At 45.8% G+C, this 25097-nt stretch overlaps 1 protein-coding gene across 1 annotated transcript; it reads left to right on the forward strand.

Annotated features, from left to right (window-relative positions):
- The first annotated feature begins 21235 nt into the window (after window positions 1–21235).
- LOC149401824 (Tetratricopeptide repeat (TPR)-like superfamily protein) lies at window positions 21236–24498 on the forward strand. Its single transcript, XM_089613231.1, has 12 exons — window positions 21236–21648; window positions 22126–22254; window positions 22337–22406; window positions 22537–22650; window positions 22754–22837; window positions 22969–23019; window positions 23115–23144; window positions 23240–23302; window positions 23419–23484; window positions 23567–23731; window positions 23817–24077; window positions 24161–24498. The coding sequence occupies exons 1-12, from the start codon at window positions 21338–21340 to the stop codon at window positions 24269–24271; spliced, it is 1455 nt and encodes a 484-aa protein (XP_089469357.1). The 5' UTR covers window positions 21236–21337; the 3' UTR covers window positions 24272–24498.
- Window positions 24499–25097: the final 599 nt, after the last annotated feature.

A 25097-nucleotide genomic window follows, 5' to 3' on the forward strand; every position in this document is an offset into this window, starting at 1 on the left:
CCGCGCGCTCCATGCGCCGCGCATCCTGCGCCGCGTCCAAAGACCCGCGCGCCGCGCTAGATGACCCGCGCGCCGCGCGTTGTGCGCCGCTCTTTGTGCGCCGTGCACCTCCAATTAATGCCACATGCGTTCCTAGATGCCCCCAAACACCTATAAATACCCCCTCCCATTGAGGGGAAAGCCATCCCATTCTTTCTCAAGGAACTTGAGACTTCTCTCCGCTTCTCTAGATGCCATCCTTGGCCTGAAGCGAATTCTCCACGATTTCTCGCTCTCGGAGATTCTGAAGCGCTTTCCGGGGACTCCCGAGTGCCGCCTCTCTTGATCGAGCGATTAATCTTGAGCCCACGAGTGCTCTAACGGTTTTCTACTGAAAATCGCCTACGCGTCTAGCCCCCTAGACGCGTCCGCCGTTTCTGACAAGAAATCGCCTACGCGTCCGGCATTTCCGACTAGGAATCGCCTACGCGTCCGGAATCTCCGCCACAATAAGGAACTCTTGACTTAGAGTCTCCCACGTCTCCAAAAGAGAGAAAACACACATTCTCTCTCGCATACGCGATCTCCGAAGTCCTGAGACGCCGCCGAGGACTCCTCGAGCCCCGTCTCCTTCGTCGAGCACGCTTCTCCACCAAGGCTCCGCGCCTCACACAGCGTCCTACACGCTTGAACTACGTTCTGACCTGATCCCACGCACGGGTACGTAGGCAGCCGACAACCAAGGCACGGTCACTCCTCCTCCTCACCCCCTACCTCTCCCGAGAGGCGGGTTGACCGGAGAGAACCCTAGCTCGAGACTATCGAGTTCCCACTCTTGGCCCGGGTGCGATCACTTGGTCCGGCCTTGGATCGAACCGCCCGAGGTTTTAAATAGTTGTTCATTTTCGTGCGACAACATTTTGGCGCTAGAAGGAGGGGACTTCCTGATCTGTTCAGCCCGAAATCCCTTCTGTTCATCTTCTTCTTTTCTTCTACAAACTCAACTTTCTCGAACTTGAGAAAATATGAGTACTCAACCACCCGTACGTTCTGAGGGCGTGAACAACCCCGAAAACGTCACCGGGACCAAGAAATACTTCTTGCGCTCCCAAGCGCATGGTGACGAAAAGTCGCTCCACGAAGAGAGCTCGACCCGCTCACCATCTCTATCTCCTGATAGCAGGGACAACTGCATCATGGAGCTGGAGGAGAGTATCCGCCAACTAAAGGCGAAGAACGCGAGATATCACAACTGACTGGCTGCAAGGTCGAGTCGAGCATCGCTCCTCGAGTCGAGTCATACTCCTCGAGTTGAGCCTTGCTCTTCGAGACGAGTCACACTCCTCGAGTCGAGCCTTGCTCCTCGAGACGAGTCATTCTTCTCGAGTCGAGCTTCGCTCCTCGAGATGAGTCATCCTCCTCGAGTCAAGCCTTGCTCCTCGAGTCGAGTCATTCTCCTCGAGTCGAGCATCGCTCCTCGGGTCAAGTCATTCTCCTCGAGTCGAGCCTTGCTCCTCGAGTCGAGTCATTCTCCTCGAGTCGAGCATCGCTCCTCGAGACGAGTCATTCTCCTCGAGTCAAGCCTTGCTCTTCGAGACGAGTCACACTCCTCGAGTCGAGCATCGCTCCTCGAGTCGAGTCATTCTCCTCGAGTCGAGCTTCGCTCCTCGAGATAAGTCATTCTCCTTGAGTCGAGCCTTGCTCCTCGAGTCGAGTCATTCTCCTCGAGTCGAGCATCGCTCCTCGAGTCGAGTCATCCTCCTCGAGTCGAGCCTTGCTCCTCGAGTCGAGTCATTCTCCTCGAGTCGAGCATCGCTCCTCGAGTCGAGTCATTCTCCTCGAGTCGAGCATCGCTCCTCGAGTCAAGTCATTCTCCACGAGTCGAGCCTTGCTCCTCGAGACGAGTCATTCTCTTCGAGTCGAGCTTTGCCCCTCGAGTCGAGTCATTCTCCTCGAGTTGAGCCTCGCTCCTCGAGTCGAGTCGTTCTCCTCGGGTCGAGCCATGCTTCTCGAGACGAGTCACTCTCCTCGAATCGGGCTTCGCTCCTCGAATCGAGCCTTAAACTTTACGCACGAAGAACCTCCGTCCGTGCCTCACGAGACGATGCATTTCACCAACAAAGAGGCCAAGCGAGTTGTGCATCCGCACAATGACGCAATTGTGCTCAAAGCCCAAGTAGCTAATAACTTGGTGAAAAGAGTTCTCATCGACAACGGCAGTGCTGCCGACATAATTTTCAAGTCCACCCTAGAGCGCATGAAGCTCGGGGGGCTACGCCCAACTCCGACCCAAACGCCTCTATTCGGGTTCACTGGGAAGAGAGTCATGACTAAAGGCGTCATCGATCTGCCGGTCACCTTCGGAACTCCCGGAGGCATTGAAGTCGTTCACCTGATCCCATTCCTAGTGGTTGATCAGGAGTCGCCATATAATGTCATCATTGGGCGACCCACGCTGAACCGACTAAGGGCTATTACTTCTACATACCACCTACTGGTGAAGTTCCCTACCGAGGATGGAATCGGCATCATGGCTGGAGATCAATCCCAAGCCAGAATATGCTACATCCAGGGAATCGATTGAAAAACTGCTAGAAAGACGGTTAACACAATCTCCCAGCTCAGAGATAGCGTCGAGTCGACCAAGGTCCTCCGCAAAGTCCATAAAGACACCTACATGACACCTAAGTGCAAGGTAACGGCGTCCTCATCAGGGACCCCACACAGTCTACCAGGTCATACATGGACGAGACACCGATCTATCGCCTGTGGAATGCGGAACACTTGAAGAGAGTACTACCACTAGCCAGCGCTCCCCCCATTTATTTATTTGCTTTCTAAACAATAAGGCCTACGAGCCAACGTTTTAGGATTTCAAATTTTTTGCAATGTTAATAAAGTTCGATGTTTTTCTTTTAAAATCCACTTTATCAAAGATTTTTAATCATCAAGATTACACTTGTAAACCCAGAACTCGGGGGGCTAGTGCTATAGGCAATGGTATGTACACTAAAAATCCTCTAGAAAGTACGCTCCGCAAAAAGAAAGCACGCTCCATCCAAACAAAACACCCGAACATAAAACGGGAACAAGCGTGCACGAAAGACGCCCCCGCGGCGCGCCCACGAGACATCCCCGAGATGCAGGCTAAAGACGCCCCCGCGGCGCGCCCACGAGACATCCCCGAGATGCAGGCTAAAGACGCCCCCGCGGCGCGCCCACGAGACATCCCCGAGATGCAGGCTAAAGACGCCCCCGCGGCGCGCCCAAGAGACATCCCCGAGATGCAGGCTAAAGACGCCTTCGTGGCGCGCCATAAGCCATCCCCGAGATGCAGGCTAAAGACGCCCCCGCGGCGCGCCCAAGAGACATCCCCGAGATGCAGACTAAAGACGCCCCCGCAGCGCGCCCAAGAGACATCCCCGAGATGCAGGCTAAAGACGCCCCCGCGGCGCGCCCAAGAGACATCCCCGCGATGCAGGCTAAAGACGCCCCCGTGGCGCGCCCAAGAGACATCCCCGAGATGCAGGCTAAAGACGCCCCAGCGGCGCGCCCAAGAGACATCCCCGAGATGCAGGCTAAAGACGCCTCCGCGGCGCGCCCAAGAGACATCCCCGAGATGCAGGCTAAAGCCGTCCCTCGCGACGCACCAAAGACGCCTACATGGCGCACGTAAGACGCGTAAAGGCGCAGCCCGTAAGACGCCTACATGGCGCAACCTAAGACGCCTACATGGCGCACGTAAGACGCGTAAAGGCGCAGCCTGTAAGACGCCTGCATGGCGCAACCTAAGACGCCTACATGGCGCAACCTAAGACGCCTACATGGCGCACGTAAGACGCGTAAAGGCGCAGCCCGTAAGACGCCTACATGGCGCAACTTAAGACGCCTACATGGCGCACGTAAGACGCCTACATGGCGCAACCTAAGACGCCTACATTGCGCAGCCTAAGACACCTAAACGACGCACAAAACCGTCTCTCGCAACGCGCTCTGAGTCGCCACGAGGTGTTGCATATGATGACTAAATCGCAACGCACCTGAACCGCCGTACGAGGCGCAGTTCATGCCATCTTCGCCATCGCCAACTAAACACGATCACCGTGGGAGAATCCCCGTTCCATGCGAGTTAATTGAAGCTGCTCGCAAAAACTCGCGAGCCCCGCCTCTGAGCAAGAACCTCGCTCAGCCTGAACTAGCTAAGACTTCGCTCCTCGAGTCGAGTCATGCTCCTCGAGTCAAGTCACTCTCCTCGAGTCGAGCCTTGCTCCTCAAAATCGCACCATTCTCCTCGAGTCGAACTTCGCTCCTCGAGTCGAGTCATTCTCCTCGAGTCAAGCTTCGCTCCTCGAGTCGAGTCATTCCCCTTTAGTCGAGCCTCGCTCCCCGAGTCGAGTCACTCTCCTCGAGTCGAGCCTTGCTCCTCAAATCGAACCATTCTCCTCGAGTCGAACTTCGCTCCTCGAGTTGAGCCATTCTCCTCGAGTCGAGCTCCGCTCCTCGAGTCGAGTCATTCTCCTCGAGTCAAGCTTCGCTCCTCGAGTCGAGTCATTCCCCTTTAGTCGAGCCTCGCTCCCCAAATCGAGTCATTCTCCTCGAGTCGAGCCTTGCTCCTCAAAATTGCACCATTCTCCTCGAGTCGAACTTCGCTCCTCGAGTCGAGTCATTCTCCTCGAGTCAAGCTTCGCTCCTCGAGTCGAGTCATTCCCCTTTAGTCGAGCCTCGCTCCCCGAGTCGAGTCGCTCTCCTTGAATCGAGCCTTGCTCCTCGAGTCAGGACATCCTCCTCAAGTCGAGTCACGCCCTCCTCGAGTCGAGCCATGCTCCTCGAGTCGAGTCACTCTCCTCGAGTCATCCCCCTCGAGTCGAGCATCACCCCTCTCATCAAGTCATTCTCCCGGAGTTGAGTCTTGCTCCTCGAATTGAGTCATACACCTCGAGTCGAGCATCGCTCCTTGAGTAGAGTCATATTCCTTAATGTCCAGCCAGTCTCCTTGAGTCGAGTCTAGCCCCTCGAGTTGAGACTTGAGTCGGCTCCCCGAGTCGAGCCTAGCCCCTCGAGTTGAGACTCGAGTCGGCTCCCCGAGTTGAGCTTCGCTCCTTGAGTTGAGACTTGATTCAGTCTCCTCAAGTCGAGCTTCGCTCCTCGAGTCGAGCCTTGAGTCAGTCTCCTCGAGTCGAGCTTCGCTCCTCGAATCGAGCCTTGAGTCAGTCTCCTCAAGTCGAGTCCCACTCCTCGAACAAACGCCTGGAGCGACCTGAAGAACAGGTCAGCCAAGGTAGAGACCCGCGCTCGCGCCTGGGGAATAAGGGCCGATCTTCCGAACGCAGACGAAGAAGCGTCACCAAGGCGGGAATGGCGGATGCCCCGTGAGGCCGACTTATGCTTGATGCGTGGTCAAACTTTTAGCGTTTATCCCCGAGCAGTCGAAGCCCTCCGGTGCGGCAGAGCCTTCCGCCAGGTGCCGCTCCGTCTTCTCGAAGCATCAGCCCGCAGCATCAACCTCCGTCTTCGAGACCTCGGAATGAGCACGCCTTTGCAAAATGCAAAAGTGCAGTCGCCTTCCAAGCTGGCCGAGACGGAAGCCATGATCTTCCCCTAATAGGTCACGATTACACAATCGTCACCCTGCTAGTCACCGTCGAGTCCCATGGACTCCGGGTTGATGATATCATCAAACAAAACGCCATCGAAGATAGACTTGGGCATGACCTCGCCCAAAGATCAATAAGCCGCGACACGCCGGCACGCCTCTACATAAATGCACGCCCTACTTGTGCACGCATATCCCCATTGCTCCGAGGCTAGAGCGGCGGACGCCAACGCGTTTGCCTCGCCCACGTCGAGCTACGTCTCCTATCCGCTTGGATCCTCCTCCACGTGTCGATCACACACTCGTGTCGACAAAGATGGAAAAGCGAGAAAGAGCACTTACAATTGTGAGAGTATTCTTTATAATCACAAAGGCTTCGCAACACTGGAGCCCTGGGAAGCATATTTTCCTCAAACACCCGGCGAAAACAACTAAAAGTTCACCGCCCGGGGCCTCCCGAGCAATGAACTTGGGGGGCTAATGTTGTCGGTCGTTTTCGGAAAGCCCGAGACGCCAAGAAGGCACGTCGCTCAAAGGGCCGATGGTCAGGCCGGAGGTCCTGAAGAGCGGCAAGTCTTCAAGCCTTCGCCCAAACTCTTGACTCTTTGAGTCGAGCCTAGCCCCTCGAGTTGAGACTTGAGTCGGCTCCCCGAGTTGAGCTTCGCTCTTTGGGTTGAGCCTTGAGTCAGTCTCCTCGAGTCGAGCTTCGCTCCTCGAGTTGAGCCTTGAGTCAGTCTCCTCGAGTCGAGCTTTGCTCCTCGAGTCGAGTCACTCTCGTCAAATGGAAACCTTCATATTTCATGTGGCAAGAATGGTATTCAAAGGCTCGCAAGAGCCCGACGAAACGGGCCGTGCACCGCGCGCACAGCCGCGCCGGCCAACCAAGCACAGCAGCCTGCGCGCCGCGCCAGACAGGCCGCGCGCCGCGCCAGACAGGCCGCGCGCCGCGCCAGGCAGACCGCGCGCCGCGCCAAGACGCGCCCGCGCCGCGCGCTCCATGCGCCGCGCATCCTGCGCCGCGTCCAAAGACCCGCGCGCCGCGCTAGATGACCCGCGCGCCGCGCCCCCTGCGCCGCGCGCCTCGCGTTGTGCGCCATTTGTGCGCCGTGCGCCTCCAATTAATGCCACATGCGTTCCTAGTCCCACATGGACGAAAAAGAAGCCTTCTAAGGCCCCCAAACACCTATAAATACCCCCTCCCATTGAGGGGAAAGCCATCCCATTCTTTCTCAAGGAACTTGAGACTTCTCTCCGCTTCTCTAGATGCCATCCTTAGCCTGAAGCGGATTCTCCACGATTTCTCGCTCTCGGAGATTCTGAAGCGCTTTCCGGGGACTCCCGAGTGCCGCCTCTCTTGATCGAGCGATTAATCTTGAGCCCACGAGTGCTCTAACGGTTTTCTACTGAAAATCGCCTACGCGTCTAGCCCCCTAGACGCGTCCGCCATTTCTGACAAGAAATCGCCTACGCGTCCGGCATTTCCGACTAGGAATCGCCTACGCGTCCGGAATCTCCGCCACAATAAGGAACTCTTGACTTAGAGTCTCCCACGTCTCCAAAAGAGAGAAAACACACATTCTCTCTCGCATACGCGATCTCCGAAGTCCTGAGACGCCGCCGAGGACTCCTCGAGCCCCGTCTCCTTCGTCGAGCACGCTTCTCCACCAAGGCTCCGCGCCTCACACAGCGTCCTACACGCTTGAACTACGTTCTGACCTGATCCCACGCACGGGTACGTAGGCAGCCGACAACCAAGGCACGGTCACTCCTCCTCCTCACCCCCTACCTCTCCCGAGAGGCGGGTTGACCGGTGAGAACCCTAGCTCGAGACTATCGAGTTCCCACTCTTGGCCCGGGTGCGATCACTTGGTCCGGCCTTGGATCGAACCGCCCGAGGTTTTAAATAGTTGTTCATTTTCGTGCGACAACAAGTGGTAAACTTTAATCCTAGAGGGCACTGAGGTCTTTTTGCCCCTCTTGATTTTTTTTTTGAACCGAACCAAAGGGGACCAGACTGGGTCCTGGCCGACCGGCCGGACCGCAGGGCTCGCGCGCGGCATGATGCCGGCGGGCCAGGACGCGTGCGAGGCCGGCGTACGGGCTAGGCCTGTCGCGCGCGCGCACGGGGGGGGGGGGGGGGGGGGGGGGGGGGGGGTGTAGAATAGGGTTCCTACTCCTTCCTCTCTTATAAATAGGAGAGTCTTATCCCCCTTTTCTTCACACATGGCAGTCTTAAGGATTAAAAAAAAATTCTTTTTTGAGTCAAAAATTTTCGGCCTTTCCTACTTCTTGCATCCTTTGATGGGGTGTGAATTCTTTTTCCAAGTCGATGGTCCCGAGGTCGACCTTTCCTGCCTTTCCTAGAATTCTGGGAGGACGGCCAAGTGTCTCTTTGAGGAACTCGACTGGATTCCGATATATGTCGAGGACGATTCTCGCATGGCCAATCAATGGCTCGTGAAGTTGGAGACTAATGCTGTGGCAGTAGCCGAGCTGGCGTAGCCCGGGAGCGGCCCATCTACTAGGTGCAGCCCCGAAGGGGAGGGCGAGGGGTCTCAAGACCCGTGCTGGTCATGTCCGGTGATAAATTTGGTCTCCCGCGAGGCGTCCTTTGACGCCCCTTCGCTCAAATGGCGAGATGAGGCGACCAAATGCGCAGGGCTTCCCCGGGCATCTGACTTAGAGGCCTCAGGTGCCGAACTTGCGATAATTCTGTCCGAATCGTTCTTGGATGAGATTCACTCCGATGACACCCTAGGAGCGGACTCAGAGGGTCTAGAGAGGACCTGGAGGCTTCCCCTGCGATGGGGAAGGTAGAGCGTAGTGGGAAAGTACTGGAGACGGCCAAGGCGGCCTTTGTGTCCGCGGAGTCTTCGGGCTATTCTTTCGAAAAATCCTTGGAGAGGAACCGGTTGTACGGAGTGGGCGATTCTGTTGCCCCCGAGGGCTTAGACTGCAAGGGGTTGATGCTACGAGCACGTCTACCACCCGAATCTTTAGCACACTTCGGGAGATGTACAACATTCCTTCCTTAGTGGGGCTGCTTAGGCCTGCCCCCAAGGACTAGCCATCCCGCCCGAGGAATGGGTTCGCGGCCGTCACGATTGGGAGCCTTACTTGTGGGTTCCGTCTCCCATTTCCACCAATCGTTCAGCGGATTTTGACCCGACTAGGGGTCCATGCCTGCCAGATAAGCCTGGCATTTTATCGCCTGTTGGCTACGAGCTTTATGAAGTGGCACTGCCAAATATAGCGTGCTATGACCGTGGATGATTTTTGTAGTCTGGTCATCGTATTCCCGGCGCCGGGGCAGCCGAGCTTCCACATGGCCCGCGCTCGGGGTGACGTGAGGTTGATCGACGACAACGACCCACCTAGTCACATGGCGTGGGTGTGGGTCTCGACAGACGCTTTCGGTGAAGCGCCCATCTGCTTCTGTCTCCTGGCAGACTTTTCGGCGGACGAGGGGGCGATAAAGCTTCCCTTTGTGAAGGAGATATCAGAGATGTCGGAGGTTCGCAAGGCTCTTGAGTGGTTCCATTCTCCCGAGTTGATGGCTCTAACTTGCTGGTTCCCGCCCTTTGTCCCGGGCACCAAGCAGGCGCACTGGGCAGGCAGGGCGCCTAGTCCCAAAGATCAGCCAAGCATCCCCGCTTCTCGAGGTAATTTCGTGATCTAAGATTTCATTATTAACTGAACCCTGACCTTTGTTGTTTAGTTGGTGTAGCTGCTAAGAGGAGGGCTAGGAGACTGGCTTCCGCTTCCCGGAACCCTGAGAGGATGGCAGAGATCTGTTTCAGGGTTGCCGACCGAAGGGCGAGAGAAGATCATGTCAAGGCTGCCTGCCCTGTTGAGCAAGAGCCCGTGCCTCGCTGAAGAGGGCTAGAGCCTCAGTGTCTTCCGATGAGCGTTCCGAGTCTAAAAAGGTGAACTCCGCGGTGGAACTGGAGTCGAGGAAGTCCCGAGTCAATTGCTTTCGGCATCTTGAGGAGTTCCCCTTATCTTGGTGGAACGGCGTGGTGTCAAAGAGCGACATTGCCTTCTTCCATGAGGGGGTTACCGACCCTCAGAGGGTCAGTACCTCTATTTATTCTCTTGTAAGCGTAGATTTGTTTTTAATCCTTGCTTTTGTTTGTCACCGCAGGCATATATGAGGGTTGTGCGAAGTGATAGGATTCTGCACGACTTCATCCGACGCTTGGGGATTGCTCAAGAGGAGCTCGCCCTTGCGAAGTCTAGGCTGGCCTAGTTCGATCGAGGTTCACACCCGGGAGAGGAACTTGAGACTCTTCGGGACCAGCTTTGAGAGACCAAGGTAGAGCTATAGATTGCTCAGGATTGATGCGACGGAGCTCAGATGTCGGTGGCCAAGATGGCGAGAGAGCTAACTGAAGAGCGCCAATCTTGTGAGGTGGCATCCTGGTCGACAGAAATTTTCCGAACCGAGTCGTCGACCTGCGACGTCAGTTGGATGCTCACTCAGATGCCATGGAGACATCCCAAAGCCAGCTTGCTTCGAGCGAAGTGGCGCATGTTCGGCCAGAGCACGAGCGTGATTCTCTGGCGGAGGAGAACGCTCATCATTCTTCTCTGCTCATCGAGGTGGAGCGAAGAGCATCCGATTTGGAAGCCATTGGCCGAGGGAAGGTCCAGGGCCGACCATTGGCCGAGGGAAGGGCAAAGGGCGGCCATGCGCCGAGTGAAGTTCTACATCCTGAAGCGTTTAACACATCCTGAAGCATCACGAAACTAAAACCTGAAGTTGAAATCTCATCAGATAATGATTCGAGAGAAACTGACGAGCTTAAGGTTCGTTATCGGGATTCACTGCGAGTCGGTTCAGAGGTTCGAGAATTTAATTTGCTTATTTCTCGGTTCAGAGGTTCGAGAATTTAATTCACTTATTTCTCGGCTTTTCAGAATTTAAACTTATTCAAGACTCGTGCGAGTTCGTACCAGAGAACGAGTACGAAATAAAATCCAAATCATTATTTAACGAGTCTTAAATAAATTAAATGAATAATCCGAAAAATCATACAAACCGAGAATTCTGAATTAATTAACCATAAATTAAATTCTCGAACATTCTTAAATAAATTAATAATCCTTGAATACAAACTCGAATTACTAAAAACATAACTCGAGTCTAACGCTATAAAGCGATAAACGACTCACGAGTGAGATTGAGCTTTACAAATCTTTTTTTTTAATTTCTATTTTTTCGGCTTCGACGTGTTCAGTTCCGCCGATTCTCGCTCAATTCCCTCTAATCCGTGACTGAGCTGTGAAATTCGAAATTAAACATCGAGTCAATTCCCAAAATTCAACTCCCGATTCGAACCTAGAACCCAAAAACAAACCACATTCCAATCTTAGAATCAACTAACAAAAACCGAGCCCACTAGCCACATCTCAATCACATTTCACCAATTTCAATTTCAATTCTCAAATCCCGAAACTAAAATAACCAAACTTCAAAACCACTTCCAAATCAATTCTCAGTTTCATAACCAACCAAAAATCAAACCGAGCATTAACTCAAAATAATTCCCCGAGGCTCAGATTTACTATCACAAGACACTAAACAACACCACTACCACCTTTCAGAATTCCCAGCCAAAAGAACCACACGGCCAAAAACAAGCAAACCAAGTGTTGGAAGGAAGTTTTGGGTATGTGGAGAAAGTGTTTAGATATTTTGGGTGTTTAGGGAAGAGGTTTAGAAATTTGGATGCTTGGGTATAAAGTAGAGAGGTAGGAAATATCTTTGTAGAAAGGAGAACTTTTTTATTTGGCTTGATGCAAAACTGTAGGATTACATCCCTATTTATACTAGTCTATGGAAATCTCTAGATACAACATTTTCTAGAGAATTCTCCTAATTAATGACACTTTAGGAAAATAAAAGATTATTCTAGAATTTCTTACACCTAAAGACTCTACACACATCAAGAGTATTCTAGAAAGATGACAACTAAAATGGGCCCAAAATACTAAAAGCCCAAACTACAATTAGAAATAATTAGGCCCAAATACTATAACCCAAAATCAAGTTTAATTATTCAACACCCCCTCTTAAACTTGATTTTGCTACTCCAAGTAAAGTTCTTAACTTGACAAAGTCTTCGCGCTTGAGGGCCTTGGTGAAGATATCGGCTACTTGGTCATGGGTCTTCACGTACTCTAATTGCACCTCCTTTTGGGTAACACACTCTCTAATGTAGTGATAACATGTGTCAATGTGCTTACTCCGATCATGGAAGACTGGGTTCTTCGCCAAGGCTATTGCTGACTTGTTGTCCACGAAGATCTTGGTCGACTCCTCTTGTGGAAAACTCAACTCCTTCAATAAGTTTCGTAGCCAAATTGCGTGACAGACACATGAAGTGGCAGCTACGTACTCCACCTCGCAAGTAGAAAGAGTGACAATCGGTTGTTTCTTCGACATCCACGTGAAGGCTGTGTCTCCAATGTAGAACACGAAGCCACTTGTGCTTTTTCGATCATCTATATCTCCACCCCAGTCCCTATCGCTATATCCGATAAGCTTGTAATCGTTAGAAACAGAGTAGTACAAGCCAAAGTTTGTCGTACCTTTGATATAGCGAAGAATCCTCTTTGCTGCCTTCAAATGAATAATAGTTGGATGCTCCATGTGTCGACTGACGACTCCGACGGCATACAAGATGTCAGGTCTTGTACACGTCAAGTATCGCAGGCTTCCAACCAAACTCTTGAAGGGTGTTGGATCCACTTTTTCTCCTTCCTCGTGGTTTGACAACTTGATTCCACATTCCATTGGCGTGCTGACTGAGTTTAAGTCATCCATCTTGAATTTCTTGAGCACCTCTTTGGCATAGCCTTCTTGACTGATTAGGATTCCGTGGTCGTCCTGTTTTACTTCAATGCCGAGGTAGTAAGACATGAATCCAATGTCAGTCATCTCAAAATCCTTCGTCATCTCTTTCTTAAATTCCCCGACCATGCTTGGATTGCTCCCTGTGAAGATCAAGTCGTCTACATACAAGCATACAATCAATATATCATCGTTTTGAATTTTGATATAATGTGCATGATCGTATGACACTTGATGAAGCCTCTTCCTCTGAAGTACTTATCGATTCGATCCAAGCTCTTAGGGCTTGCTTCAGCCCATAGAGCGTCTTCTTCAGCCTCAAGACTTTGTCTTCTTCTCCTTTAACTTCATAGCTTTGTGGTTGCTCAATGTAGACTTCTTCTTCAAGAACTCCATTTAAGAATGCCGATTTGACATCCATCTGATGTATCCTCCATTTGTTTTGAATTGCTAGAGATATGATTAGTCTAACAGTCTCTAATCGAGCAACAGGAGCAAATACCTCATCATAGTCGATGCCGGCTCTTTGGCTGTATCCTTTCGCCACCAATCTCGCCTTGTATTTTTCAACTTCTCCTTTGGAATTCTTCTTTGCCTTGTAGACCTACTTCACACCGATCGTCGTGTGCCCTTTTGGAAGTGAAGCTAACTCCCAGGTATCATTCTTCTTTATTGCCTTGATCTCTTCATCCATGGCGTTTCTCCAAATCTTCTTTTCTAAGGCTTCTTGAAAGTTCATAGGCTCGCAGTCCGCAAATAGACAAAATAGGGTAAGGTTGTCTTGATTTTATGTTACCTCATATAACTCTTGCAAGCTTCTAAAGTGGGGAGTCCTTTCACTTGAACTTTCGCCTTCTTGACAACTCGGAGTTGGTGAAGTCGGTGGGGTAGCCGTATCTTCTCTTGGTTGCTTTGGCTGTTCCACATCATCTTCTTCAAATTGTGGAAAGAAGTTAAGATTTTCATTGCTCGATCTCCAATCCCATTCTCCTTCTTCATCGAAGACGACATTTCGGCTGATGATTGTCTTCCCCGTATCTAGATTGTAGAGCTTGTAGCATTTGGCATTAGTGTCGTAGCCGATGAAGATGTACTTCTCGCTCTTGTCATCTAGTTTGCTTCGCTTCTCGTCTGGTACATGAGCGTGAGCTATGCTTCCAAAAGACTCTGAGATGAGAAATTCTGGGCTTTCTTCCACTCCATGCTTCTTGTGGAGTTTTTTCCAAAACGCTTCTTGTCGGGGACTGGTTTGAGAGATAAACAGCACTCGCGACTGCTTCCGCCCATAACTCCTTTGGTAGTCTCTTGCTCTTGAGCATGCTTCTCGCCATCTCAAGGATTGTTCTATTCTTCCTCTCCGCCACTCCGTTTGTTGGGGGGTTCTTGGCACCTTTAGCTATCGCCGAATACCGTTGTCTTCGCAATACTTCTGGAACTCGTTTGAAGTGAACTCTCCTCCTCGGTCGGATCTCATGGCTTTGATCACAATGCCACTTTCCTTCTCAACATGGGCTTTGAACTTTTTGAAGTTCTCAAACACTTCGGATTTCTCCTTCAAGAAGTATACCCATGTTTTTCTTGAATAATCATCAATAAAGAGAAGGAAGTAGTTACTCTTACCAAGTGATCTTGGCTTGATTGGACCGCACACATCTGTGTGTATGAGTTCCAACGGCTTCTGAGCTCTTGAGCTCGACTCCTTTGGAAAGCTCATTTTGAATTGCTTTCCAAGTAGACATCCTTCACAGACTTGATCTGGGTCGCTGATGGAGGGCAATCCTTTGACCATTTCCTTCTTGGAGAGCAGCTCCAATCCTCCAAAGTTTAGATGCCCAAATCGAAGATGCCAAAGCCACGACTCCTCCTTGTAGCACATCTTGAGACATTGTGCGACGTCATTTTGAATGTTGAGGATGAACATCCTGTTTCTTGTCATCGGCGCCTTAGCAATGAATTAGTTCGCATTGTCTCTTATAGAAAGGTTACTATCTTTCAATCGAATATCATAACCTTTCTCTAAGAGTTTTCCTAGGCTCAAGATGTTGCTCTTCATGCTTGGCACGTAGTAGACATTGGAAATGAATTGATGATCGCCATTCTTTAATCGAATGAGAATGTTTCCTTTACCTTTCACCGCCACCTTTGATTCATCTCCGAAAGCAACGTTCCCCTTCACCGATTCGTCAAGCTCTACGAACACGCTTTTCCGCCCGCACATATGGTTGCTCGCACCACTATCAAGGTACCATTGCGTATCTCCTCCCCTTTCGTTGTCCTTGTGAGCCAACAGTAATGTCGCATCTTCTTGAGTTCTTTCTTCAACGTAGTTGGCCTTCTCTTCAACTCTGTTGCTGCGCGGAGCTCTACATTCGGAAGCATAATGCCCAAACTTCTCACAGTTGTAGCATTTGATCTGTGACTTGTTATACCTTGGTTTTGTGGCTCCTCTCCCACGACCTCAGGATGAGCTTTCTCCTCTTTGGTTGTTGTTGTCATCATTGGGCCTCCAACCTCGTCCACGTCCTCGTCCTTGACCGCCACCTCTTCTTTGTTGGCTTCCACCGCGATCTTCATTTGTTGAATCGACTCGTGTCTTGAGTGCTTGCTCAACGATATCTTCCTTCTTCTTTTTCTTTTCCTCATAAGCTTGAAGCGATCCGATGAGTTGCTCCATTGTCATGGCCTCCAAGTCCTTCGTCTCTTCGATGACAGTGACGATATGCTCGAACTTCGAATCCCTGGATCTAAGAACCTTCTCCATGATTCTCACGTCATCTAACTTCTCGCCGTTTCTTTTGAGGTTATTGGTAACCGTCAAGACTCTCAAGAAATAATCGGAGACGAGTTCACCTTCTCTCATGTGCAAGGCTTCAAACTCTCCTCTTAAAGTTTGAAGACATACCTTCTTGACTTGATCCGCTCCCTTGTAAGAGGTTCGAAGCTTCTCCCAAGCTTCTTTGGCCGACTTTGCTCCCGAGATCTTCTCAAACGTGTCTTCATCTAACCCTTGGTAGATTAGACAGAGAGCCTTCTTGTCTCTATTCCTCGAGTCTCTCAAACTATCCTTTTGAGTTTGAGATAGACTACCTTCGTTCTCCGGGTCAGCGTGGCCTTTCTTGACTATCTCCCACACGTCGTGTGCACCAAGGAGAGCCACCATTCTAAGACTCCAGTTACCATAGTTGCTCTTTGTGACCATAGGGACTTGGAAGGGAACACCGCTATTCGCCATCTTTAGGAGGATCTTGTAGCTCTGATACCACTTTGTTGGAAGGAAGTTTTGGGTAGGTGGAGAAAGTGTTTAGATATTTTGGGTGTTTAGGGAAGAGGTTTAGAAATTTGGATGCTTGGGTATAAAGTAGAGAGGTAGGAAATATCTTTGTAGAAAGGAGAACTTTTTTATTTGGCTTGATGCAAAAGTGTAGGATTACATCCATATTTATACTAGTCTATGGAAATCTCTAGATACAACATTTCCTAGAGAATTCTCCTAATTAATGTCACTTTAGGAAAATACAAGATTATTCTAGAGTTTCTTACGGCTAAAGACTCTACACACATCAAGAGTATTCTAGAAAGATGACAACTAAAATGGGCCCAAAATACTAAAAGCCCAAACTACAATTAGTTAGAAATAATTAGGCCCAAATACTATAACCCAAAATCAAGTTTAATTATTCAACAACCAAGCTCACGGCCAAAATTCATCAATCACAACTCATTGAACGAGATCAACACAAACTAAACTCACAGATTTTCACTTCACATCACACGGTTCACAAATTGAAATCATGAATTAAAACTCGAACTCATCACATTCTTAACATTTCCGAGCACAGACCAACCCGAAAGCAAATCAAATCCTCAACTAGAACCATCAAAATACGTTCACAACCAAAACCCCCAAAATCAATCATCAACCCTAATTCCAATTCGGGTCCAAGATGTTTACCTCGTTTCTGGAGGAATTGGAATCTCCGGCGTGCTCTCTCTTGATTCCCGGTGTCCCTCCACGGTCGGTGGCCCTGTGTGAGCTCGCGGCGGCGTTCTCCTCGCCGGAGCGCGCGCGCGGTCGCTGTGGGTCGCACGAGAGGCAGAGCGACGAAGGAGATGAGATGAAGAAGAAGGAAGGAAGGAGAAATTGAGGTGGCTGTGGCCGAGCTTCTCCAAACTTCTTCGTTGGTGTTGAATTTTTTTTCCCTCATTATCCTTTACAGGTTGAGTGCACGGTGAGGAGAAGAAAAAAGAAGAAATATCAGGAAGAAGGAAGGGAAGAGAGAGAAATGGTGAGGTGTCCGAATTCAAGAGGATGAGGAAAAAAAATTGCCACATGGCAGCCCCTCACTTAGCCACACGGAAAATAAGTGGTTTACCACATTTTTGACACGTCACTCACCAGACAGCCCTTCTTCAACTTTTCCTTTCAATCTCATCCTTCATTTGTTTCACATTAGTCCTTTCAAAATAAAATTTCCCAATCTTGTCCCTAATTAATTTAAAAAAAACGAGAGAATTCTCATTCGTTCTCGATTAATTTAAATATATTTAAGGTTCATCGGAAATAATTCTCGTCCTTGAGAATTTATTTCTTATATTAATTTCCAGAATATTTCCTCGGAAAATAATTTATTACTCGAGACGAACTCGATAAATCCTTTATTTATTCCGAGATTTTCCATTACCTTAAAATAATTTAAATTAACTCGATAAACTTACACGTCCATAATTCATTCCAGAACTTACTTGTAACACATGGAAAATCGTAAATTTTACAAACGCCGAGAATCAAAAGTTATCCTTTACACAGAGCTACATGTAAGAGCTCAAACCAGGCACGCGGAGCCTGTTTCAGTCCATATAGTGCCTTATAAAGCTCGCAAATGTGGGTTGGTCATGACAAGTCACATTATAGGAGAGAAAGTCGTGGTGTGAATTTTGTATAGTTTTGACAGCTGAGAGAAACTTACCATGTGCTGTGAATAGATGAGGTTTTTATAGGAGCTAATGAATTTGGTGAAAAACACTTGGTTGAATGGTGAAGACAGTCTGGTGATCTTGGCCGAGTGAAGACGAGTAGGTGGTCTTGGCCGAGTGAAGACGGCAGGGTGTTCAATTTCTTTGGCTAGTCGGGTGATCATGTTTATGGCTTTTTCTTGATGATTTTTCAAGAAGTTTAGCTTGAAAACATGCATTAAGAGTCTCTTTTGAGAGACGTTTTGTTAGCCTTAATTTGTAGACTTAATTTTGCGTCGTTATGATGACTCAAAGGAATGCGATCTCTGGTCGTTGTGTGACCCGAAAATTGTCTTGTAGATTTGAGAGATACAACTTATGACGTCGCCTCGAGGCACAACTCGTTGATGTGATTTCGAGATGCGATTTGTCGACGAAGTCTTGAGTCGTTTCGCAAAGCTTCTTTCGAGAGTTTGTCTTTAAGAGCAGTCTGTTTATTGGCTTGGACCTTGTGCATTGACTTGATTTGTCGACTTTGATTTTCGGGTGTCGTTTTTACCTCGTGAAAATAACCTCATAACAGTGTCCATAAATTATGGGTACTTCGTTAATCGCGCGTAAGGGTCCACATGGGAATCCTTTTTTTATTGGATAAATTACAGCAATGCCCCTTCAACTATGTCACTCGTAACGTTTCAACCCCTCTAATATGAAATCGTGCACCGACCTTGATATTCTATAGCGTAATGAACACCTCATTTGTCATATTCTACCTGACAGTGTGAAATCATTAAGGGTAAAAAAGTATTTTTGTTCTTCATTATTTTTTTAGTTTTTTACTATTCTATTTTAAAAAATAAAATATTTTATTAAATTTATCACACTCGTGTATTTATATCATTCTTTCCCTAATATCATACATGTATTATCTTGAAAGCGTCCCATCAGAGGTTATTTCCCTTGTGGGACACCGATGGCACGAAGCTCGGAAACTTGCCGCTGACTCAGTTGCGTCAAAGATATTCGAATTGCTTAACATGCTGTTGTCGCTCGTGTTCTTATTGTTGTTCTCCTCCGCGAGGCCGCTGCAAAGGTTGAGGTTCACGCTCGCCACAGAAGTGCCATTGTGGGAATTGCTGCTTTTCGGTGGTTTCTCGTCCATGGAGTTTGTGCAGAGAATGTGTTTGATGAAATATCTTGGAGAAAGATACCAGCATTTTTTGGGGGTTACAAATGGGGGTGGGGAGGTCAAGGTTTGTCATGGAACGAGGCGCGGTCAAAGAGCTGACCAAGTAACATTGGCCATACAAAGCATGAAATGAATCCACTAACCTGAGCATCACCTCCGGAAGAAAAAGCAAGTTCTGAATATGAGAAAATGCAAGCCATGTGATCCAAGTCTGATGACCTTTCAGTTTCGTTTTCACCTGTCAAATCTCCCAACATCAGTAGAGTTTTAGGCAGACAAACAAAAGCAATAAAACGCGGAAAGAAACATAATACTAGACCGCAGCGGTAACCTACGATTCCTTTGGTTTTTTTTTTTTTTTTTTTTATAGGGATTCACTAATATTCGATACAGAATGATACTAAGCAAAATAGTTGAGGAATAAATTTAATAAACTGAAAAGGGAACAAGAATTGAAATATGCAAAAGATATGAACCTTGAAGTTCATCATGTTGAACAAAGAAACCTTGCCGGTGGAAGCAGACATGACATCAGAATCATTTTTAGAAAATCAGCTTAAGGACAAAAAAAACGAACTCAAGTAAAGAGATATATTGTCATAAAATAAATAAATAAGAGTATTTAAGTAAATTTATTATCTAACACATAAATTACTCTTAAATGTTACTCCACGTAAGCCTAAAATCTGTTAAATGCTCAACAGAAGGATGTGTTCGTTGTTATGATGTAGGATTTTAGGATCTTTGGTGCATGATTTCACGAGTAGGGGTGGCAATTTGGTCCGGACACGAAACAAGAAACGGTTACGACACGATTTAAAGCGGATTTGGATCTCAATAAATGGGTCAGTTCTTAATTTGATCGAACACGCTAACACGATTAAATAATGGGTCAAAACGACACGACTATGGTAACACGATTAAAATCCGATTAACACGATTATTAAATGGTCGACACGAAACACGATTACGACCGGCACGAATATGACCCAATTAATACGATTATGAGTAATAGCACGATTACGACCTAGTTAAACATGATTAATATTATACATGTAAAATTATTAATTTATAACAATAAACATAAAATCAATATTCAATTAGTTGTTTTCAATTACTGATTTAACTAGTATGTCTAATGGGTGTTCTCATAATCACAATTTATAATCACAATAACAATAATCTCGTAACAACATATCGCATTCCATTTTATTTGATATCAATTAAATTCAATTTATATCGAACAATTACAATTCACATACACAATAACAATAATCTCGTAATAACGTTTTGCATTAATTTTATTTTATCCCAATTCAATTCATATCGAACAATCACAATTCATAATAATAATAATCTCGTAATAACATATCATATTTAATTTTATTTTATTTCAATTCAATTCAATTCATGTCGAACAATCACAATTCACAATTCATAATCACAATAACAATAGTCTAATAATAACGTATCATGTTCAATTTTTATTTGATTTCAATTCAATTCAATTCAATTCATGTCGAACAATCACAATAAAAATAACAATAGACTCATAGTAACGTATCATATTCAATTTTATTTGATTTCAATTCAATTCAATTCATATCGAAGATTACCATTCACAATCAAAATATCAATAGTCTAATAATAACGTATCATATTCACTTTTATTTTATTTCAATTCATATCAAACAATCACAATTGTCAATCACAATAACAATAGTCTCATAATAACATATCATATTCAATTTTATTTTATTTCGATTCAATTCATATCGAACAATCACAGTTCACATACATAATAACAATAGTTTCATAATAACGTTTCGTATTCAATTTTATTTGATTTCAATTCAATTTCATTCAATAATATCGAACAGTCATAATTCAGAATTCAAATTATCCTAAAAAATTTATTAATTCACTTTACCTTACCAATGTTATTTTTTTTTATGTAATTAACAAACTATATTTTCCATCTATATGGCACTCGTGATTGGCTTTATGGTAATTGTGTTTTTTTATTTTATTTTATCATTTTAGTTTTATTAGTCTTGAATTTATTTTTGTGTTGATATATTTAACTATTATAAAATTTATGTAGGATCAAATGGAGAAGCCGATGGTTTCATAAAAGACGTTTTGAAATTTAAGTTACATGATGAGGATGTAGAATCCGAAGGTTCAAGTATTCGCATCGACTAAAACTAATCGTATATTTTATTCATTTGTTTTTGTGAAATATGATTGTATTTTGGAGTTTTATTTTTCTATGACTATTATATTTGTGATAATTTTATTTTGCTAAGAGTATTTCTTTTTGTATGACTATTATGTTTTTTTATAATTTAATCGTAATTAATTGAGTCCGAATGTCTAAACACGATTAAATAATCCATTTAACACGATTATTAAATGATTTAATTTAAACGGTTATGGATCTGTAAAAAAATAAACGGTCGGATTTGAATCTAAACTTCAAACACGATTAATAAATGGTTGAATTTGGTTCTAGCAATTTTTTTATGCAAACACGATTAACACGACACGAACACGAAATTGTCATAATCCGTAGTTACGGGTGACATAGTTGAAGTTGAGGGGCATTGATGTAATTTACTCTTTTTTATTTATTTATGTATTTGTGTTGTTATTCAGTACTTGATATTTGACGCAGAAACTACCAGATCCATAACATTCCGCTTCTTCATCGCCGTCGAACCTTCTTTTTTTCCAGTTCCATCTCATTTTCTCTCTTCCTCCAACAATGTCCGGTAACTCCGACGCAGCAGTGTCGCAGACTGGAGTCGAATTGGATCACAAGCCAATTGAAACACATACCGACGCTGAGCCTCAAAATGAACAGGTTTTCGAGCCGGAAATCGTAGCAGATCCCGAGGTCGACGAACTGGAAGAAACCGCGATCCGGTCGAACAAAGAGAGTCCATCGGAGAGCGGGCCTTATCCTGAGCTGACGAACGACCAAGGAAATCGGACGTTTACGATGAGAGAATTGCTTGATGGACTCAAGACCGATCAAGGAAACGATGTCGCTAACGACACTACTTCTTCTTACAGGTCCGGTATTTTTTTGGGCATTGTAATAAGTAGTGGAATTTAGGTTTTGGAAGTAATTTAATGGAATTGAAATTAATACGTATAAAAGTCCGTATCTTCAATGTCTTCCATTCAAAATATTAAAGTTTATTCTAGGTTCAAAATTTCTGATTTTTTGAGATGATTTTCTTTCTACTCTGTTTGAGCTAGTTTTTGATCGGGTTTTAGTTTGACAAGATATATTATGGAGAGTAAGAAAGACAGTCTTCAAGACGCCTATAATAGTAAACTTGTCGGAGCAAAATAGGGAAGACAATGAGGGAATAATAGTGCGATGAAAAAACCCTGTGTCCATGCATTCCGATTGCACGAAATCTATTCACTGAAGAAGATTACACATAGATGTTGATTGCTATCATAAATATAGTGGTTGTCGACAAAGATTTGGGATCCCTCTGAAATGACAACCTAGTTTTGTATCTGATTGCTCTGTAATAGAAATCAAGAAAGCCCTCATCTAGAGACCGCAGAACAGAACTCTGCTGCTATGGAATTGATCAATAGCGTGACGGGTGTGGATGAAGAAGGTCGATCGCGCCAACGTGTTCTTACATTTGCTGCCAAGAGGTATATATTCTTCTTGCTCTCCATTCTATATTGAGGATTTTTGTGATTAGAATTAGTAGTGTATAGTTGGTTATAATTGCAGGTACGCCAGTGCGATAGACAGAAATCCAGACGATCACGATGCATTATACAATTGGGCGTTGGTTCTTCAGGTAAATATGAGTTGAATTTACAGCTAGAAGAAAATATATAACTTGGTCTCACTCATGATGTTAAAAAAACAGAATTGGAACAAACTTGTGTTAAAATGACACTGGTTTTGAAATGGATTAAAATGTGCAGGAGAGTGCTGACAATGTGAGTGCTGATTCGGTTTCACCGTCCAAAGATGCTTTGCTTGAAGAAGCTTGCAGAAAGTATGATGAAGCTACCCGCCTCTGTCCAACACTTCATGATGTAAGTGCACATCACATTTCTAATGACCCTTCCTTTCAGATGTATCAAAGAGTGATCGTAGATCACATACTGCAAGCTTACATTTGTATCCTTGAATGAATAGGCCTTCTACAACTGGGCTATTGCAATCTCTGATCGCGCAAAAATGCGGGGCCGTACCAAGGAAGCAGAAGAATTTTGGAAACAGGTTAGGAAGTATGTTTTTTTATTACTGCTACACTGCTACTTATTCATAATATTTCACTTGCTTTTGTTCTAGGTCACTAAACTCTACTCTCTGGTTGTGAGGTCACGCAAGTTAATTTTATATTTTTGTAGGCTACAAAGAATTATGAGAAAGCTGTACACCTCAACTGGAATAGTCCTCAGGTATGAGCCAAGGGAGTTGGAAATCATATTATTACAACTTTTATTTTATTTTTTTATGCCTGATTAATTATATTCTTATCTGATATCCGTTGTAGGCACTTAACAATTGGGGACTTGCTCTGCAGGTATTTTCGTTGTCTTGACCTCTGTTGCCTTTCTTATGGTTCCTTAAGCATATATCAATAAATTTTGGCTTTTTTAAAAAATAATAAAATTTCAGGAACTTAGTGCAATTGTGCCAGCACGGGAAAAGCAAGCGATCGTAAGAAGTGCAATTGGCAAGGTACAGTGGTGTTGAGGCGACTAAATAGAAGACATTTAGAAGTGGCAAACTCTTTTTGTGTCTTTTTCTTCCGGATAATAATTCCATTGATATTTAGGCTTGCAATTTGAGTGCAGTTCCGTGTCGCAATTCAATTGCAATTTGATTTTCATAGAGCAATATACAACCTTGGGACTGTTCTGGTGAGTTTAGCTCTGTCGTACTGAACTTACAATAATTAAATAATGTTATGATATTGAGGGAATGATTGTTATCGTGTAATAGTACGGATTAGCAGAGGACACTTTGAGAAGTGGAGGAGCTGGAGGTCCTAAAGACGTGACCCCAAATGAACTCTACAGCCAATCTGCTATCTATATCGCTGCTGCCCATGCTTTGAAACCTAATTACAGCGTTTACACGAGTGCTTTGAGGCTTGTGCGCTCCATGGTAATTACTGACCCAAAAGTAAACTGTTTTAATGCCAGTCACTGGTGTTGAATGAATAAGAGTAAGTCTATGTATATGTGTACAGCTTCCATTGCCATATCTGAAAGTGGGATATCTAATGGCGCCGCCAGCGGGTAATCCAGCGGCGCCTCACACGGAGTGGAAGAAATGGGAGTTTGTGATGAATCACGAAGGGCTTGAACAGATGAGCAAAGGAGGAGGAAGAGAGAGAAGAGGTGTCAAAGTGGAAGTTGCCGAGATTGTGTCGGTATCGCCGTGTTCGGATCTCACATTACCACCCGGTGCTGGACTCTGTATCCACACAATACACGGAAGTGTCTTTTTGGTAAACTAAGCTAACCCAACGCGATAGTTTGTGAATTTGTTTTAGTTTCTCATTTTAATATATATCTCTTTCATCAATAATAGGTTGCTGAGTCGTGGGAATCCCTTGATGGGTGGTTAGACGCGATACGACTTGTGTATACAGTCTATGCGCGAAGTAAGACTGATGTTCTTGCTGCTATTATCACTTCCTAATTTATTTTAACCATTCTCCCTTGTGGCCAAGCTTCATTTTCGAGAGCTTCTACATTATTATTATTATTTTAATGAATTCGACTTTGTAAAATTTGTGGAATTTTTTCTTCTTGTATAAATAAGATTTATATGACTTTATTTTAAAACCATGTATCATGAGTGTTTGACGTGGTTTTCACAGAGATCAACAATCACAAATTTCACTAATAAAATCCAATTTATTTCAAGATTGTATAGGCTCAATTCGTGTCTTTATGGGTAAGTTGCCTCTATACTTCTTTTTATGATTTGTACATAATGCATGTTTCTTTTGGCTTGTAAATTTTGAGAAGAACAATGATCGAGATGCTTCTCGGACCCGTTCATGTCTGGAACTAATGTATTTTATTTATAAGTTACATCCAGCTAAATATGCATGCAATTTCATTCAAAACATGAATATGCCATTTTCTTTGTTCTAATGTAGACTAGGTTAGATCATGTGTTTCGCACGTGAGTATTAAATTTAATTAGTAAACATTGTTGTCGCTGATTTTTGGACAACGATTTAGGAGTCGCAGACGGTCAGACCCAAGGCCGGACCAAGTGGTCTCGTCTCGACTCGAGCGTGTCGGACTTGGTATCCCAAGTCGTCCCTTAGCTGTGGGTGAAGCTCTCCTCGTCTTGATACCTGAAAAGCAAACAAGAGATTGTGAACTACAAAGGGGAAACAGGGGGGTGCCCTTGTTTACCTCTCCGGCGCTCAACATTAGTGGGATTGAGGTGGAGTATAGAGGTTTTAGGGGTGTTTAGAGGCCGAGACTTGAGAGAAACGAGCGAGGTACGA

The sequence above is a fragment of the Urtica dioica genome, chromosome 4, assembly GCF_054948205.1.
Source record: "Urtica dioica subsp. dioica isolate 48M chromosome 4, U.dioica_male_clone48M_v1_H2, whole genome shotgun sequence".
Classification (NCBI taxonomy): domain Eukaryota; kingdom Viridiplantae; phylum Streptophyta; class Magnoliopsida; order Rosales; family Urticaceae; genus Urtica; species Urtica dioica.